At 33.7% G+C, this 19,613-nt stretch overlaps 1 protein-coding gene across 2 annotated transcripts in view; it reads left to right on the plus strand.

Moving 5' to 3' along the window:
* LOC138319305 (uncharacterized) overlaps positions 1–9,652 on the plus strand; it is a 54,706-nt gene extending 45,054 nt beyond the window's left edge. For both annotated transcript variants that reach the window (XM_069262366.1, XM_069262367.1), the window contains 11 exons: positions 202–492; positions 1,760–1,885; positions 2,556–2,700; positions 3,923–4,071; positions 4,319–4,401; positions 4,971–6,136; positions 6,376–6,463; positions 7,201–7,308; positions 7,627–7,740; positions 8,131–8,233; positions 9,240–9,652. In XM_069262366.1, coding sequence (XP_069118467.1) covers positions 202–492; positions 1,760–1,885; positions 2,556–2,700; positions 3,923–4,071; positions 4,319–4,401; positions 4,971–6,136; positions 6,376–6,463; positions 7,201–7,308; positions 7,627–7,740; positions 8,131–8,220 — 2,360 coding nt within the window. In that variant the 3' untranslated portion in view covers positions 8,221–8,233; positions 9,240–9,652. The remainder of the gene's footprint in view (positions 1–201; positions 493–1,759; positions 1,886–2,555; positions 2,701–3,922; positions 4,072–4,318; positions 4,402–4,970; positions 6,137–6,375; positions 6,464–7,200; positions 7,309–7,626; positions 7,741–8,130; positions 8,234–9,239) is intronic.
* Positions 9,653–19,613: the final 9,961 nt, after the last annotated feature.

The following is a 19,613-nucleotide window of genomic DNA, read 5'->3' on the forward strand; positions in this document are numbered from 1 at the left end:
CCCACATTTTAATGATTATGATATCATATTTTGACATGGTTTTTGTGACGTCACAATCAACAGAAAGTGGTACTAATTTAAGGTAAATTGTACTTTACTCGCGACATTTTAGTATCTCGAAACAGACGTATGCCATTGTTGATTGCTTAAAACTCGTAAAGGTGAGTTTAATGTATCTAATTGTTTGTTTGAATGTTCCAGAGATGAAAGTTGGCACAGAACCAGGAAAAGATGATATTATGCCTCTGTCCATCATCGGCGTTAACAAATCCTCCAGTTTTTACATCATTAACGATCAAGTCTGGATAGATGGCGACTTAGCACCTTGGAATCTCTCTGACCTCGCTGACCCCTCGACAGTAAACCAGAACAGTAGTGACGATGTACCCATGTTCCTTATGGAACCAGGACGATGCATGTATATAGCCCTACTGGCTCGTGGGCCGTCACACCTAACCAGCACCACACACATACGACCGCTGTGTATTTCAAGTAAGATGATATTTTTAAATTTTGTTTCGAATTATTCAATGTGTAATAAACGTTTAATGTCATGTTCCGCATCATTTATATTAGGATGCACGAATTTAATAAAATTAAATGCAACGGTCATACGTTTGCCGTCACCCTGAGTAGACAGGTGTTGTTAGCTATTATTGATTAATACAATTACGACGCTGTTATTTGTATATGTATGTAACTATATTTTCCATATCAATCAAAATAGTCTAATATTTATCAATTTGGATTTTGTCTGGTTAAGATGTTGTTTGATACCACGCTGATTGGATTAGCTAAGGAATGAAGGGTTCCCCGCAGTCATTTAGTACAAAAGAACAATGAACTTAGAACGCTTAGCAATGCAAGTTATTTACAGCAATATTGACCCAGTTGTGGACAATATAATATTGGTCTAATAACTAGCCAGTTCTTAATTTGAATACAAAATCTAAATTTAATAAAAACATAGTAATTATTAATACAATGTGCAACAGATTACAGTTAGTAACCTTGTCAGTTCTTCAAAAAATTAATCTATGAGATTACGTACTGAATTTTGACGTTTTTAAAACTGGATAACTTTCGGATTCTTGTACTATTAAAACTGAAATTTATGATCTAATTTTAAACTAATAGATTTATGAAAAATGGAATTCGATCATCTAATTGTTTTCTAATTAAATTGGTTGGTTAAGTTGGTTATCAATTTATATTTTCATCCACGACAATATCTTGATTCGCTAGTTAATGCCTGAGCAGAACATGCATCTGTACGGTTATCAGCAAATTGGTACGGGGATAAGTTATTATTGAAGTATATTATATGTCAGTTATCATTTAAATAAGTTATAAGTATATAATAAAAGGTCGGCAAAAAAGTACGGGAGTTCTCTGAAGGTACTTTAACTCATTGAATTATATGATTGTAGATATGTTTGCCATAATCATTGTGATGATAATGTTCCGTTTTATACCACACGTTGACAGGCAGACAGACAGACAGACAGACACATTGTTTAAACTGTTATTACGATCCTATTAGCTGACTAACGGACCTTTTAATTGGACTATGTTTGATCACGTGCATCTTTATATTGGATTACTCAAACAGTTTCACTTACACACTGAAACGAAAATTCACAATGATTTGTCAACATTTCTCCTTGTTGCATATACATGGTACAATATATATATGTTCTCTGAATACTGAGGCGATCATTCTAAAATTGATACAATCTTATGTTCCTTACACATCCAGGAAGTAACGACGCCACAATTAAGTCCACAACACAAACACAGATGATGGTGCATACTGTCCACAACATAATGACAACAGTACAAGACGACAATGGGGCATTATCGAATATGATAATAAACATAACAGGTAAAGTATTCGCACAGTAAACTATGTTACAGGTAACCTATAATTTGCCAAATCATTTTTATTGAATTAAACTGTAAATTACGTTACAGGAATCGTTTTATTAAATTAACTATGATTGACGTTACAGGTAATGTTTTATATAAAAACTGACAGTTATTTAAATAAAAAAATCGATATTTTTGTGTACAAATCCTTAATTAAATCATAATGGATATCGTTGGATGAATAAATCCTTATTGTTTAATGAAACTCTAAGCAATGCTAGGTAGAACTTAGTGTAGAATCAGTCATAGTAAAAAGTATATAAATGATCCATTTAAATCATATTGCCGATATAATGGAATTTACACCTAATTCACATATTGGATATGGTATTTCTCCATCGCCCTCTTTAGTGTTTTATAGAACTTTTTTAACAAACATTTTCTCCCTGAGCTATATCTTTGTCCGCATAAAAATGGGACTGTTAATGTAGATTACAGTTTGGTGTAGTGCAAATCTAGAACATGTAAACAAAACATTATTCCAGTAACTAATAATTAGAATATTTAGCAGGTATGTAGATTATATAAAATTGATACATCTTTTCGATAATAATAATTTACATATATTCGTTGTTTATAAGTAGAAGTTTATTGGAAAGCCGTGAAATGTTTACTATCTATTTAAGGATTCTACGGAGAGGCTATTGTGGGACGCTTATCTGAATCTGACTTGACGGAAAACTACGGGTCTGCAGCATCCTCGGCGTTTGTTTCTTTCATCACCGACCCCAACACCACACAAGCAATGACATCGCGGATACTAACTAATAGGTTCGTTATTAGTATTTTCATCAAATTTCAAACAAGCATATAGCTTGGAATTGAATTTTGGATCAAAAGGTTAACTACAAAGGTCACTGTTACTAAAGATTGATTCACAAAATATTAGTTTCCAGACGATAACTTGAGAAAACATCAACGAATTTTGATCAGACTCCATAATGGTAGCATATGAGAAAATATAGCTTTTGATTAATTTTTGGGGTCAAAAGGTCAACTACACAGGTTTTTGTTACTCAAAATATCTTGTTCTTAAAAGTTCCATTTCCAGACGACAACTTGAGAAAAAAATCAACGAATTTTATTCAAGATTCACACAATGTTAGCATGTGAGAAGATAAGCTTTGGACTGAATTGCGCGTCAAAAGGTCATTTGCAAGGTCACTGTTACTAAAAATAGATTGTTTCACAAAATAATAGTTTTCGGATGATAACTTGAGAAAAAATCAACGAATTTCGATCAAACTTCACACAATGATAGCATAACTAAGCAATAATAACTTGCCAAAGATAAAAAAAAATGTAATTGACGGCAAGGGACGTGTGGCACTTGCGACACATTGAATGCTTGTTTACTTTGGTAATATAATCTTATGGAATTTTAGTGACTATTGCTGTTACAATTTTAAGATATTTTGTGCAAAAGACGATGTTTGGTTGTAGAGACGACTATTTGTGGTTGTAGAGAAGACTTTTTGGACTGACTTTTAAATACGCTGATGCCATCAAAACGTGACCATGATGTCATACCTAAATTTATTTCAAGGCCTATTCTTAACAGGTGTTGTGTGAACAGCAATGGCACTATCTGCATCCTGACTAAGTCGGAGGGGACTATAGTGTTTGTTCCCGTCTGTCTGTCTGTCCGGATCTCATTTCAAGATAATAGTTGAGAACGAATTGATGATTTTTTTTATCAAACTTCACTTAAGGGTACAGTATAGAAAGATACAGCTTGGGATTGAATCAAAAGGTTAACTACAAAGGTCACCGCTGCTAAAATAAGATTGTTCACAAAATATTAGTTTCCAGACGATAAGTTGAGAACATATCAGCAGAATTTGTTCAAAATTCATACAATGATAGCATAACTAAGCAATGATAATAACGGCAGGGAACATGTGTTGCTTGTAACACTTACTGTAAGCTTGTTCTTATAACAATTATCGTTTCTTGAATTGAAGGTACATAACAAACTAAAAATTTATTGCAGGATGTTATGGTTTCTTGGCCAAACCTTTGTTATATCACCGACTCCTACGTATGAATTTTTCGTCATGGATGTTAAGATTGCCTTCAATTCCACTATTGAGTCTGGTACTATCCCGATGTTGGCTGTGTGGATATCAAACGGGACAGATGGTAATCAATTGTACATCGTATCAATGAACGTAATGATGGACCTAGTCAATACTGGTCGATCCGTACTTATCACTATTTATATAACGTATGAACGCTCCTCAGCGATATAGTTAACATAATTAACATCATATCATCCCAGTTGTATACCTGATCTTGAAGTAACATTTAGTAACTAAAGATGTACAGATTTGAAATATATTTTTTTCATGGAGCATACATGAACTGATAAATAAAGGATTGCTTTCAGGAACTGGCCATTGGGATGTGGTAGATCAGACCTGTACTTCTGAATCCTACATATTATCAAGTGACGGTTATATCATATTCAAGGTATGTAATACATTTAATATTGGACAATAAAGTAACTGATTTGTGTATTACCCCTTAAACACATGACGTGCAACCTGCAAACCTTCTGCAAAAACAACACTATTTTTATTATATCCACAACAACGCGAAGCGGCCTTCTATTACCAATCAGCCACATTGCTTGAGTGTTCGTAAATACGAATTACAAGATGTCATCAGTATATCTAGTACTACCATATAAAACATAATGTTTTATAATACTGAACAGAACCTCGGTAATTATCAATTTGAATATTTATCAATGTGACAGGATATAATGCTGAGTACAAATTTCTCATTTAAGTTATTTAACTCCATTTACAATACAAACTTTGTCTCTCTAACACGACCACTTTTACAATGTGTATATTATATGTATGTCATATATTACTACAACAGGGTATCTAGACACTATAAGCATCGTGACATGTTTTACAATGGAAGCTCGTCTATGAGTATCTCAACGTGTTGCTCGAATTCATTCATTTTCAATTCATTCATTTCACTGGAAACCAGTTTTATCTATTTTGATATGTATATTTCTGTTTTAGGTGTGTGGAAATCTCCTGACTGAAACCAACCAACGTAAGAAACGAAGCACGAGTAACACAGTCAACACTCCCTTCCAGTTCGGGGCGTTTGTGATCAATGAAACATATTCCAATACCGCCCCTGTTCTGGAGACTTCTGTACTTAGAATGGACGAGGACACAGTATTAAATACTGTACAACTATTCTGGTCTGATGCCGAATCTGACAGCGTGATGTTTGAACTTTCCCCACAACATCAAAACGACTCTGTCAACATAACAACAGACGGAAAGCTAAGTTTCACCCCATCTCTACACTACGCTGATGTGTTTCGAGTGAGTGTGATACTGAGGGAGAATACGTCTCTCACACAGAGCCTTGAAACGATTGGCGTTTTAGACATTGAGGTGGCCAATGTAAATGACCCGCCGATTTTGTTATTTGTACACCAGGATGGATCAGTTAGCGACTCACGTCAAACTCACAACAGTACAGTTTTGTTTGAGAGTAACCTGACCCACTATGACCTCGGAACCTTAGCTGTCTATGACTTTGATGACAATGACACTTTTCTGGTTTTCGAAACAACGAAACGCGACGGTCAGCCAACTAAGGAAACAGCTATGACCTTTCAGGAATCAACCGGGAGTCTTGTAGAACTTGATATGCTTGATGCAGAATACATAAAGACGTCACTTCATTCCAGGGTCACTGTTACAACTTATACCAACCTAACAGGAAAACTGCATGTTCATTTCCGAGTTCGCGATCGTGAAGGTGCCTTTTCACATGAACACGTTTCTGTCGCATACTTCTTGATTAGTCCGTGCGTGTATGGGACATGTGAACCTAAACATATAGACGGACCTCCATGTAACAGTACCATTAGATCAGAGACATTCGAACCATACCGCTGTGTTTGTGACAAGGGATATGAAGGTGAGTGGTGTCAGAAGGAGATCAACGAGTGTGAAACCATCGGCTGCTCCTGGATGTACCATTGTACTGACAAAATAGGAGCCATGGAATGTACAATTAACTATGGAAAGGTGCTCCCTATCGCAATCACTTGTATTGTTGCCTTCATAGCTCTGACAGTTACTACATGGATTTTTGGAAGAAAACAATGCAGCAAAGGAAGTCATAAAATAAAGGATGATGATGGAAACTTCGGATCACGAATGAAGTAAGTATGATTGTGTAACTAATAGTGTAGACAAAATCTGTCAGTGAATTATTTTGAAATAGCATATGAAATTATTAAACTCGGTCATAAAAATTAATTAGAGACATATACTGAAGTCGATACGGTATAATTCATTTTCCCGCATTCACAAAGATCAAATCCTGATCATGGATCCCATTTTAATGTTTGTGGAGACGCTATATGTATGTATCTCTGATACTTGGATCGTTTCGTTGCAGTTTTGCTTTTGATTCTACGGAAGGTGCGTTACCAAGGTCTACACGCCCCCCACAGTCGACAGTTTTCCCAACATTACAAAACCAGAAGGTATGATAATAACAATATTCTTACAAAAACTAAAAAAATGGATTTTTGTTTGTTCTTTAAACCTAAGAGTGCCACCAGGTCCCAATTAAATTAGGCTTTCTGAGTGCCAAGAGTGCCTCATTCAGAACAATGTCAACAATGTCAATGACGTCATAGATAACCCACCGCTATGGACAACATAACAGTCTGAACCTACTGCATATACATTAAATGTGCTTTTTTTTCTTCTTTGAATTCTCGTATATTATTTATGAATGGAATTCAACGAACTTTAGCGTGAAGATACAAAATTTACTGCCCTTTTGGCTCATGATATTTGAATAATATGTGCCTGTTTCATTTCTAATATATATTTATATATGTGCACCGTCATACTTGTATGACCTTATTTTCTTTTTGTTAACAAAAGCTTGATACAAATAAGTTAGTTCCTTATTAGACAACGTTTTCGCTTAAAGTAAACAAAGCAAAATCATAATCTGAAAGAGTTGCCATTTCTTAGAAGCATGCTTTTTGTAAGATTTTATCCGTAAATAAGATCATGAAAATTTAAACACATAGAATTATAAGAAAACATACATATTTGAAGCTACATAGAAGTTTGACCTACAACTATGTATCAATGAAATACTCAGTTTGCTGCATGTTAAACGTATATCAACACGGACATGATACTTGAAACTCTATAAATCTAAAGAGAAACATATGGTACTGTTTATTTGTATCTTATCTTGCAGTCTCGATTCCCGTACAATAATGAAATTATTTCCTTCCCTGATATGGACTGCCGTCCAAACCAATTGGAACGATTCGATCCACGTTTCGTTGGACCAAAGGAAGACAAGGTTTGATAAAACTCTCTTAGAATTGACCGAAAATATATCAATTTATGACGTCTATGTCTCCATCAAAAGTGAATTGTGACGGAAATATATGCACCGATCGGAAATGACTCAAGTTTTGCATAACTCAAGTCTTCTGAATAAAAAACACAAATTAAAGTAAGATTGAAGTAAGTTATGAATCGTTCTTCCGTATGTGATGATGTAAGGAAGGAATTAGTAGTGTTTTGTTGCTCATGGACTTTAAATTGACAATGTTATTAAATAACAAACATAATCCATATATTCACGTCCTGTTCATATTTATTTCTTTATCATCAGAAAATATTCAGGGATCCAACCAACATGGGTTCATTTGACAGTCTTAGATCAGGACCGTTCTCTGTTAGGCCCGCATGGCCGGAAACCAACCATTCATTGGACTCTTATGAAAACGTAAGATACACATACATACATATAAGTAAAAAAAAGTATTCATGGCTGAAAGCACACAAACTATTCTTTACTAATCCAAAGATTATTTTATTTTTCAAAATGAAAGAGATCATTAGGAGACTTTCAACGTAAAACACGATTTTATACGCAAAATTAATTTCGTTTTCTTGAAACTCCTGATAATGCCATAAGTGTGCATGGCGACATAATTAAACTGTTGAAGAGTTAACTGCGAAATGTTTCCACGTCAAAGGTTATGTGACCAAAACTTTGGATAAAGATAGTTTTTGTATATATTTATTTATTTATTCTATTTTTATCTATTGCATGATTATTGGATGATGTTATTGATGATGCTTGCAATAAAGTGTACTGGTAACTGTTTCTTAGGATGCATTTGATGACGATGAAGATGGCATGGACGATGGGAGAACACAAAGGAGAATTCTATCCCCAATATCTGCCGTGTATTCGTCATAGATGATAATAAAAGGTACAGAATACACCTGTGGGTTATGAAACACATTCGTTGACCGCTGCTTGTGTCTATGTTTAGATTGATAAAGGGTATAACAGGCCATACAAGCTGACAAGTTACAGTGGTTAGGACGATATCCTCTTATTGAAGTGTTGATATTTGCAACGTAGAGTTATGATTTCTAGATGTCGAAGCGTTTGTAGTCTTGTATTCACCCATTCTGGTTATTGATGCGTGTTGTTGGATAACGTTTGGGAGAAATGAAAGCTGTCGGAGTTTATAACCTCTTGTTAGTGGGTGATTTAGGATACTATTTAGGGTTTGTCAGTAGTCGTAATGCATGAATGATTACTAGATTTAATATTCTATTTAGGGTTTGTCAGTAGTCGTAATGCATGAATGATTACTAGATTTAAGATCCTATTTAGGGTTTGTCAGTAGTCGTAATGCATGAATGATAACTAGATTGAAGATACTATTTAGGGTTTGTCAGTAGTCGTAATGCATGGCAGATTACTAGATTTAAGATAGTATTTAGGGTTTTTCAGTAGTCGTAATGCATGGATGATTACTAGATTTGGGATACTAGTTAGGGTTTGTCAGTAGTCGTAATGCATGAATGATTACTAGATTTGGAATATTATTTAGGATTTGTCAGTAGTCGTAATGCATGAATGATTACTAGATTTAGGATAGTATTTAGGGTTTGTCAGTAGTCGTAATGCATGGATGATTACTAGATTTGGGATACTAGTTAGGGTTTGGTATGGATCTCCCTGAAAGTGTGTCGAAATGACTCGAGACAAGGAAATGATTCAGTCCGTTCTACAAACAATTTGGGCGAAGTTTATTATTCTGAACACCATGATTTGATTGGACGATCTAAACAACCACTAGAATGTGACCTATTTAAGATGTTATGTAACGGAGTAAAAATAAGGATCTGTATTTTAATCAGACGGTGGTTGCATATTTTGACCATAATTGGTTAATGTTTAATTGTGTCATTTCGATTTCGCAGCATGGTATCAAGTTGACAAGAAACAACCTAGAGCACCAATGTGGATCACGCCATTGCTGTTGACATGTTTGAGTCCGACATCTGCGTTACATATCAGAAATATGTATGACATTTCATATGCTTGCAGTAATACCTGCTTCTGTTCAGGAACTTCTTATTTTATGGATATTATCTTATATAACATTTTAACTACTACACATGTAATTTGAACAAGTATATAAACGGTTTATGCTCCAACGCAATTCTGTGTAACAGAACAAAACAACTAATATGTGTACATGCTATATCTAAGGAATACTAATTATACCCCTTTGTACCTTGATTAATATTGCAAAACTAACAAATTGCTTGATATATCATATTTGTGTATATGTAGAAAACTATGCTTTGACAATAAAAAAAGAATCGATCAACTTCTTTGTATCTGTGTTATTACTATATGCCTTCAATGGAACCTTAACCTACCATCTTATTGGTACGATGGCATATGCGTGGTACACGCCGTTTACAAAACATTCATAGGATATGGACAGACATGGACTTTAGAGAATTCATTTTAACAAACTATGCTCTAGCATTGTATAGTATGGGTGGACGCATATTAATTCAGTGGTTATATCACAAACTCATATTATTATATATATATTGTTATTGTCAGATTTAAATGACATTCAATTGTCCATATTCCTTGTATACAACTCCATTGGCCGTGCTATTAGATAGAACCGATACCTTCGAGTACTTTATACATGTAAATCGTATAAAACAGTAACGGACTAGGGTCTACAATATCGCAGAAAACGTTCTTTGAATTAAAAACCCGAGGACGATTACAAAGGCAGACAAAGAGTTATTACCTGGCCGTTAGAATTTACGTTTAACTGGGCGTAGCGTTAAACAGTTCATTAATTCTCATGAAACGAATTGAAATCGATTCGCGAACAAAATGATATAGAGATTAATATTGTTTTTGGTTTTAAAATATTAAATACTTTCCACTTTAGGGAGATCATAGAGCAAACTGTTAGTGCTTCGCCATAAAACAAATGTTACCATTCACGTGACAAAGTTTCCTTTCTTTACATCGGGCCTTTTGACATATGACCACAACCTTTATTCTGAACACTAAACCTATAGGGAGAGAGATCTTCTTTAAGATGTTTAACATAAAGTACCCAGTGTTGATATTTTACTTTGATCTACTGATTATCAGTCAAATCTATATTATCTATATCAGTAGTTTAAAAATGGCAGAGTTTGTGATAAAATATAATTATTAGTTATTTGATGTTGTAAACAAGCTTGTAAAGAGAGATGGAGATTGTCTGCTGTAGGTACTATGTAGGTACTATGATCCTTTATATATATAGTACCTACAGGAGACACACACACCAAACTCTCGTTACAAGCCCCTGCAAGATCTAGTAGGCCTGTATCGCTTACCCCCCCCCCCCCCCCCACACACACACACACTCGTCAAAGAGTATTTGTTTGACCATATATTCAGTATATAGTCTGTCTTTTATCAGAAACAAATCACAAGATATTTTCAGTGTATTCATCTAATTATATTTTACTTTCATTGTACATTTTTCTTGTTTATTTTACCTTTATAAATAAGTCGTAAATAGCAATCCCTTTTTACCTTTATTCAATAAAGATGACGATTATATTTATTCCGTAAAGATAATGCTGCGACCAACGCTATAACATACAAGCATGTTCCAGGTTTACGTTTAATCAGCTATACAACAGTTGTCATCGCAAGTGAAACTCATGCAAGTTTAGTATAAACCATATTAATTTATTGAATCGTGAACAACTATATATAAAAGTTTAACTGCATACCATGCACCATTTGATGTTAATTGGATAATGATAACAAAATGACGATATTATTATTTCTTATTTTATTATATTCCGTACACGTGTACCCGTTCTGTGACCCCACGTGGAAAGTTGTACCTGTAGGACAGTAGCTTTGCAACTTCAAGATGACGTTGCATACCTTTCTACTTCTTGATTAGTACCCAGCTTTCTGATTCGTCATTAGGATAAACACTTCCCCTCTGTTGTAACAGATCGGAATCGAGAGAGTGTTAATTTCTGTCTGTGTCAGTTAATAATCTAATGAGCCGCTGCTATTTTCCTCTTGTTTACCGTGTTAACAGCACGACGTGCATGCGCAGCTCCGAATGTTAGCCCGATCGAGAACCGTTGGTTTACTAATAGATCAAATGCAATTCTAAATATATTTTAATTACTTATACTTCGAATTACTTGGTAAATTTTGTATTAACACAAATATAAAGGCATTGTAGAAAAATAGATATTTTCGTAATACTTTTCCGATAAGTGATTTTAAGAGCAGCTTTTGCGGGAACCCATCTTTAACTGATCCCAGACCTCTGTTTTGTTGTCGTGACAACCCATCTCTTGGAAACTGTTGCCTTTATATTCAGCATTCAGCACCTATACTAAATCCTACACTGAAATCTTAAGTTGTGTATTTTAACAAAGTGCTCTGTCGTTACTTGTAATTGTATGTTCAAGTAAACCAAAACCAGTTTTCCAGGATTTCCACCTAACAGGGTGAACGGAGGTCACACAGAGACATATTTCGCTTCCGCTTTTTCTTTAAAATGTAGTGAGTTTTTTTGTAAGCATTATCATTTAAAAAAGAGGGTTTAGTTTAAAATCAATATTATAAAATATAAGATCTATTCAAATGAAATACGAATAAAATATATAACTAAGGTCCCATTTTGGCACGTTTATACAGGGTGTTTTATTGACTATAACGAAGCAGACTTCATTCCCCTCTTGTCTTCTTTTAAATCACAACAAGAAATAAACTAATGTTTATACATGACAGAGTTACTACTAGTAAACAAACTCAAGCTATGGATATTTTCTATTGATGTTATATAAATGCACTGTAATACATCCGGAATGGTGTTAGGAACGGGTTATGGTAATAGCAATAATAAAGGCAAATATCTTTTTACGTCTGTATTGAATAGTCATGCTTATCTTGTATAACACAATGGATTAAAATAGCACCCACCCTCGGAAAAAAAAGAAAAAGAGTAAAATGATATTTCGGTTATATAAAAATAATTACGTCATTACCAGATGTAAATACCACTTCAATAGTCATTCCAAGGTTTATATTAGTTCGATCCTCCTGTGTACAACTATATCGGCTTTGTAATCTGATAGGACCGACTGCAATCACCTTCGAGTACTTTATAATGTATATAATACAGATAACAAACTAAGGTCTACACTATCATAGAAACATTATTTCTTTGTACGTAACATCTAAAGATACGTCACGTCATCAAAAATAAGTACGGACAAGGCAGCTAAAGAATTACTACCTGATCATAAAGATTCCTCGTGTCGTTTAACTGAGTGTAGAGTTAAACCTTTCTGATAAATAAAACCTGGCTTTTAATTTCCACCACGGGGTGATGTCATTAATTCGCAATAACGAATAAGATAATATAGAGATGAAGTACATTATATTTATTATTACTGTATTGTTACTTTTTACTTTTTAATTTACATTTCTACAACTATTGATATAATATTAAAACATGAACTAGAAATAAAAAAATGATAATACAATTGTTTGTTTTTTAATGAAATATAAATGAAATGGACATACAGATAAATAGAAATATTCATGACTCTTTCTGTCATGTTTCGTCTTCTGCAATAATGCAGCATGTTTCAAGTTGCAAAGAGAATGTGAAAGCAGTTCATCCATCAAGGATCACTGTCTGATACAGTTTTAATGAATACTATATGATATAGTTTGTAAGTCTATAGCCTTTTCCCATAAGACCAACATTGTATGGTATATACAGTCGTGTACACGTACCAAATAGTTATAACACTAAAAACACTAAAATGATGGGTGACGTTTTCCTTCCCATCGTTTAATGATGCAGCAATTAATCATATACACACGTGCATTGGTGGAAAGGAAATAGGAAAAAGACCTGTTGACTGTGAAATACGAGTTCAGATTTTGAAATTTCAGAAAAGAAGCTCCTAGAGAGTTAACAATAACTGACATTAACTTTGAAATATCATTTTTCAAAATTGTTTGGGTGTTTTAATACATTTATTATCAGTTTGTTGCTTATCGATGACGGCATAAATCCAGAAGAGTAGTAATAAGGATTTTATAAAAGACAATAAAGTGATCCTGACCTTATCCCGATAATCGATTTAGGGGGTAATTATCCCATACTTGAGGGGGTTTTCTACCCATCGGATAGAGATATCTGTATGTCTGATGAGGGTAAGGTTTCTGTCTTACCCAGGACAAGACAGCCTGCAGGCGTAGGCAATATACGCGTGACAAACCGTAAATTGTAAAACGCCATATGTAAGAAAATGTTAACAATTGCAGTCCAATTGGATAATCCATATCACATTTGACATCGAGCTCGTGCGTAAATGCTTTTAATACATATTTGTTAATGATGCACTTACTTTTAATATTTCAAAATGATTTAGATCCTTATTTGTCATAATGCAACGATTTTAACTGATAATATCAACAAGACAAAGTAAACAATCTGCTATTTGATTCACATTTTAGTCATTAAATAAAGATTTGTCTTTCGTTTTTTAATTCGCGTATTAATTTTTTTTATTCTCGGACATTTCTGTGCTACACTCAAGGTAGTGAAATGTCAACTCCTGTGAATGATTTTATTCGTGAACATTTGGCCTGTTAATCTATGGCGCTGGTAACAGGCGACCAAATAGACAGACAATAAGGACACACGACTAATAGTTTCAGTCTCAAATGAGGCTATCGTAACATTATTGCTAACTGAACTTCCATTTTTTTTTTTTTTTTGGAAGAGGGTCAAGATGACTTGCAACTCAAACAAGTCACACGAGTCCATAATACATGTCTTGATGTATTCAGTATTTTTAATGTACCCAAAACTAGACAAATCAAATCCGTGTGGTGTTAACTAACTGATAAACATGCATGGCCAGTGACGTTATGTGTATCTGTTCAGACATGTAATTTGTCTGTTCAGATATATCAATAACTTAATTGAAAATATGTTCTCCTTTGCCGAGTGTATGTTATAAACATGGTATTATATTAACCTTATATTACCTCCTCGATGCTTATTTGCATATACTTCATGCGTAATAGACAAAAATATATTGTCTTGTTTAATCAATGAATTTTAACATACTCAAATGTTTAAATTATTGTCCTTATCACAAACCCTTTAGGTTGATTAATTGTACAAAACCGAAAACTATTAAAACAAACAGCGTGCATGCTGTAGCATGAAAATTTCTTAGTCCAAATATTTATTATAGATATAAGATTGACTCGATAACACACTGCGATCGAAAAACCAGCCTTTAATTTATCTATTGGCACACGCACAGGTAAAAAGGGAGCTTTGGTGATGAAGTTTAATCAAATGTCTCTCTCTACATATTTGCCTGAGAGTAACACCAAAAATTGTCTGGGGCCAACAATTTAAACAGAAGTTAAAGGAGATAAAGGTAACGTTACACAGTTATTCCTCATTCAGAATAGCGAATAACTGTATCAAACCTGACCTTTCTCTTAGACACTGCTACATCATTGTGTAAATTCCTTATGTATCGCCAATATACGTCAATCTTTAGCCACAGATAATAAAACGAAATGAAAACCTATGCTAAAGTATGTCCGTAAATCGTGTTTATCTGTACTTTAAACTATTTAGAGATAACTTGTGTTATGCTGTATTGATATCGGAGAAGAATTAACATTTCTAATAAAACAATAAAATTGAGCAGGATAGCAATTATCGGTAAGTTCTTCCCGTCAGATATTCAAAAATTATCATTCAGATATATAACTATTGAGAAAGAAACTTATCTCTGCTAAGTAGAATTATACACTAGGTAAACACTTAGATATCTAACCTTTTTCGTTTAAATTGACATTCAAATTATTGGTGTTTTGCGACAGATATTCCATGTATCACATTTTGGCATATTATGACATTTTTAGACTTTGATTTTGTCCAACCTCTATGTTTCAAGGGGGGAGGGAACGGCTCACGATGTAGTTGTTATTTTGCGCTGGTATTTTACGATTCTGGCCAGGAACGTCCGATTCGACTCCACTTTTGACACTAGCTATAAAATGGCATTTTTTATTTGATAAATAAATTATGTGAAAGGCAGAATTATATATGTAAAGGTACAGACCAAGAAGATACTGTGCACCATGAATTATTGCTGTGACGTTAGAAGTAAATATCATCTTGTTCTAGGCCAAGGTGTTATTATGTACAATCAACAACATAAGTATTTAACATCTAAAATGTACCGTGTCTGATAGGTGTCTGTTCTTCAATGATTGATGTAAATACTACATTAAGCCATTCAGTTAAGGTCAGACAATTGGATGATTAGAGACCTATGTACGGTAGATTACTCACAATAAAACACCAATGCCACCTTGAATGGGTTATAATTGAGGTGAGTATATAGACCCGGGGTACATGATCTATCTATTGGAATGTAAGGTCCGTGAATGAATGACATACGACCTGAAATTATCTACGGAATGTCAAACAGCATTCTATTTTGCATGTAACATAACCATAATTTAGACGAAATTGTAATGCAATCGACGGAATATTTGTCATTTGTAAGTGAAGCAATCAATTTAATTTGAAAAAAAAAGTTTTCCTTTTATATGCGCTTAAATTCCTTGGGTCTTCTTGTTATTGCTCTAAAAGAGTAACCGTGATACTGAATCATTATTTAGAAAATCATGATATTATTTGTTGTTTTGAATATAGCTTGCCCCGTCCTATCCTCAGAAAGACCTAGATTTACATGATGGCGTAAGAAGTACCTTGATAGACTATCCTTGTATCTAAGACGGGAACATTCATATAAAACGATTTATATGACCTTGAGTTTGGCCTATAGTTATACAAGAAGATCAATGGATTTTTGTTGAAGTGATCTACTTCGATATTGAGGTGGGGTGATGTTTGACTTTTTCTCTGGATAGTTCTGGGTTGTTATTTCTGAGTAACCATCTATACCCCATTACTTCAGTCCTCATTATTGTTATCAACTCCTGTTATAGTAATCATCTATACCCCATTACTTCAGTCCTCGTTATTGTTATCAACTCCTGTTATAGTAATCATCTATACCCCATTACTTCAGTCCTCATTATTGTTATCAACTCCTGTTATAGTAATCATCTATACCCCATTACTTCAGTCCTCATTATTGTTATCAACTCCTGTTATAGTAACCATATATACCCCATTACTTCAGTCCTCATTATTGTTATCAACTCCTGTTAAAGTAATCATCTATACCCCATTACTTCAGTCCTCATTATTGTTATCAACTCCTGTTATAGTAACCATCTATACCCCATTACTTCAGTCCTCATTATTGTTATCAACTCCTGTTACAGTAACCATCTATACCCCATTACTTCAGTCCTCATTATTGTTATCGACTCCTGTTATAGTAATCATCTATACCCCATTACTTCAGTCCTCATTATTGTTATCAACTCCTGTTATAGTAATCATCTATACCCAATTACTTCAGTCCTCATTATTGTTATCAACTCCTGTTACAGTAACCATCTATACCCCATTACTTCAGTCCTCATTATTGTTATCAACTCCTGTTATGGTAATCATCTATACCCCATTACTTCATTCCTCATTATTGTTATCAACTCCTGTTATAGTAATCACCTATACCCCATTACTTCAGTCCTCATTATTGTTATCAAAACTCCTGTTATAGTAATCATCTATACCCCATTACTTCAGTCCTCATTATTGTTATCAACTCCTGTTATAGTAACCATCTATACCCCATTACTTCAGTCCTCATTATTGTTATCAACTCCTGTTATAGTAATCATCTATACCCCATTACTTCAGTCCTCATTATTGTTATCAACTCCTGTTATAGTAATCATCTATACCCCATTACTTCAGTCCTCATTATTGTTATCAACTCCTGTTATAGTAACCATCTATACCCCATTACTTCAGTCCTCATTATTGTTATCAACTCCTGTTACAGTAACCATCTATACCCCATTACTTCAGTCCTCGTTATTGTTATCAACTCCTGTTATAGTAATCGTTTATATCAGCATCAACGAAAACAGTTCTTTAAAAGTGAGAAAGCCGTCAACATCATATTTAGTGATCATAAGTCACTTTTCCAAACAAATCCATCATATCAGTTGCGATTAACAGTCTTATTTTCTTATATTTAAACATTTTGTTTCAATAAAACGTCTCTATCTGTCAATTAAATTTATATGCTTTATGAAATGATAAGTAATTAAATAATTTTCTACGAACAACACATAAATTGAATGATACGTAGAATTAGGGTAAACATCATTTACACTTAAAACCCCCATTTTGATACTGTAATAAAAAATGTATTTGTGATTGTAATATCTACCAGCGTTTGCGTATTTATATAATTCTTGATTTGGCCTTTGAATAAGATGTGGAAATAGTCCTCAAAACACTAGACATATTATAAATTCAGATATTTGTGGCAATGCCGATGTATGGCCATCTTACCGGCGATATCAAAACAACTCATCAAAATATTTAAAACCTTTACAAGTTATCAACTTAGATTCGCTTTGTTACTATGGAAAGAGATTAATACGTGTAATCTATTTACTACATATTTCTCTGTTTTTTGCAAACAAACACGCGGCCTCACAATACCAAAGTAACAAACAATGTTTCAGGGGCGTTTGAGGGGGTTCTCTGTACTTATTAATGCTATTTTGTATTGTGTGTTTAAAGCCGTCCGAATAAAGTCCATTTTTCTAAGTAATTAATACGTTCCTGTTATTAAAGATAAATTATTCAAGGAAGAATATTGTGAAACGTCGTATAAATCAGATCCTGTTCTAAATTTGTGGTAAATAACATATTAACTTGGTGGTAAATTTTAGTGGTAAATAACATATTAAATTGGTAGTAAGTTTTGGTGGTAAATAACATATTAATTTGGTGGTCAGTTTTGGTGGTAAATAACATATTAATTTGGTGGTCAGTTTTGGTGGTAAATAACATATTAAATTGGTGGTCAGTTTTGGTGGTAAATAACATATTAAATTGGTGGTCAGTTTTGGTGGTAAATAACAGATTGAATTGGTGGTAAGTTTTGGTGGTAAATAACATTAAATTGGTGAAGGTTTGATGGTAAATAACATATTAAATTGGTGGTAAGTCTTGGTGGTGAATAACATTAAATTGTCGGTAAGTTTTGGTGGTAAATAACAAATTAAATTGGTGGTAAGTTTTGGGAGTAAATAACATATTAAATTGGTGGTAAGTTTTGGTGGTAAATAACATATTAAAGTGGTAAGTTTTGGTGGTAAATAACATATTAAAAGTTATTGATTCATGATTTTGGAATACGGCACGTGTAGCTTTAAGGCAAAAAATATATAAAATACGGAACATTGCCATCAAAAGGAATTCATCGCTTCTTTTGTAGTTTAATATGTACACTGATAACACGTATTATTATATTCAGTACATATGTCAATAACAAACAAACTCACACAAATAAGTATTTCAACTCTTTACAATGATAAAAATATGTGATGGTTCAATACAGAATAAAACCTGAAATACCAAGCATGCCAATGGTCGTTCCTCAGCTTATTTACAATTTTGTCTTTATCTTATATATCTACACTGTATATGTAGTCATTGTTTATGACCATAGGGAGATCAGAGATCAAACTGTCAGTGCTTCACCATAACACATATGTTACCATAACATGGTACAAAGTGTCCTGTCTTTACATCGGGCCTCTTAACATGAACAGTCTTTTTTTCTGAACACATCATATACCCAGTATTTTATCTTTTATCTTTGATCTACTGATTTCGCATCTATATTATCTAAAACAGCAGTTTAAAGATGACGGTGTGATTACGTATCATTGTTAGTGATTTTGACAGGTTTTAGATCAATATATCATAATTATAGAACCGGGAGCTCTTATTTAATGATAAAAACATTTTTACATGCTGTGTCATCTAAACAGCAGGATAGGACTGGTACAGGGAATATTTACAGTAACTAAGATATCAACAACGCACCTTGATCAATTAAGCGATAACTTACATGCTTATAAATCAAATACTCAGTACCTGTCAACTGCGGTAAGTTGCCAAAAAGTGTAATTTGGCTGACCATAGGTATTACTGATGACTCGTAAATTATTGTTTACCTTCTTTTGGCAAAGTATGCGACAATAAAGGATATTTCAGGACAAAACAGTCCACA

The sequence above is a fragment of the Argopecten irradians genome, chromosome 3 (genome assembly GCF_041381155.1).
Source record: "Argopecten irradians isolate NY chromosome 3, Ai_NY, whole genome shotgun sequence".
Classification (NCBI taxonomy): domain Eukaryota; kingdom Metazoa; phylum Mollusca; class Bivalvia; order Pectinida; family Pectinidae; genus Argopecten; species Argopecten irradians.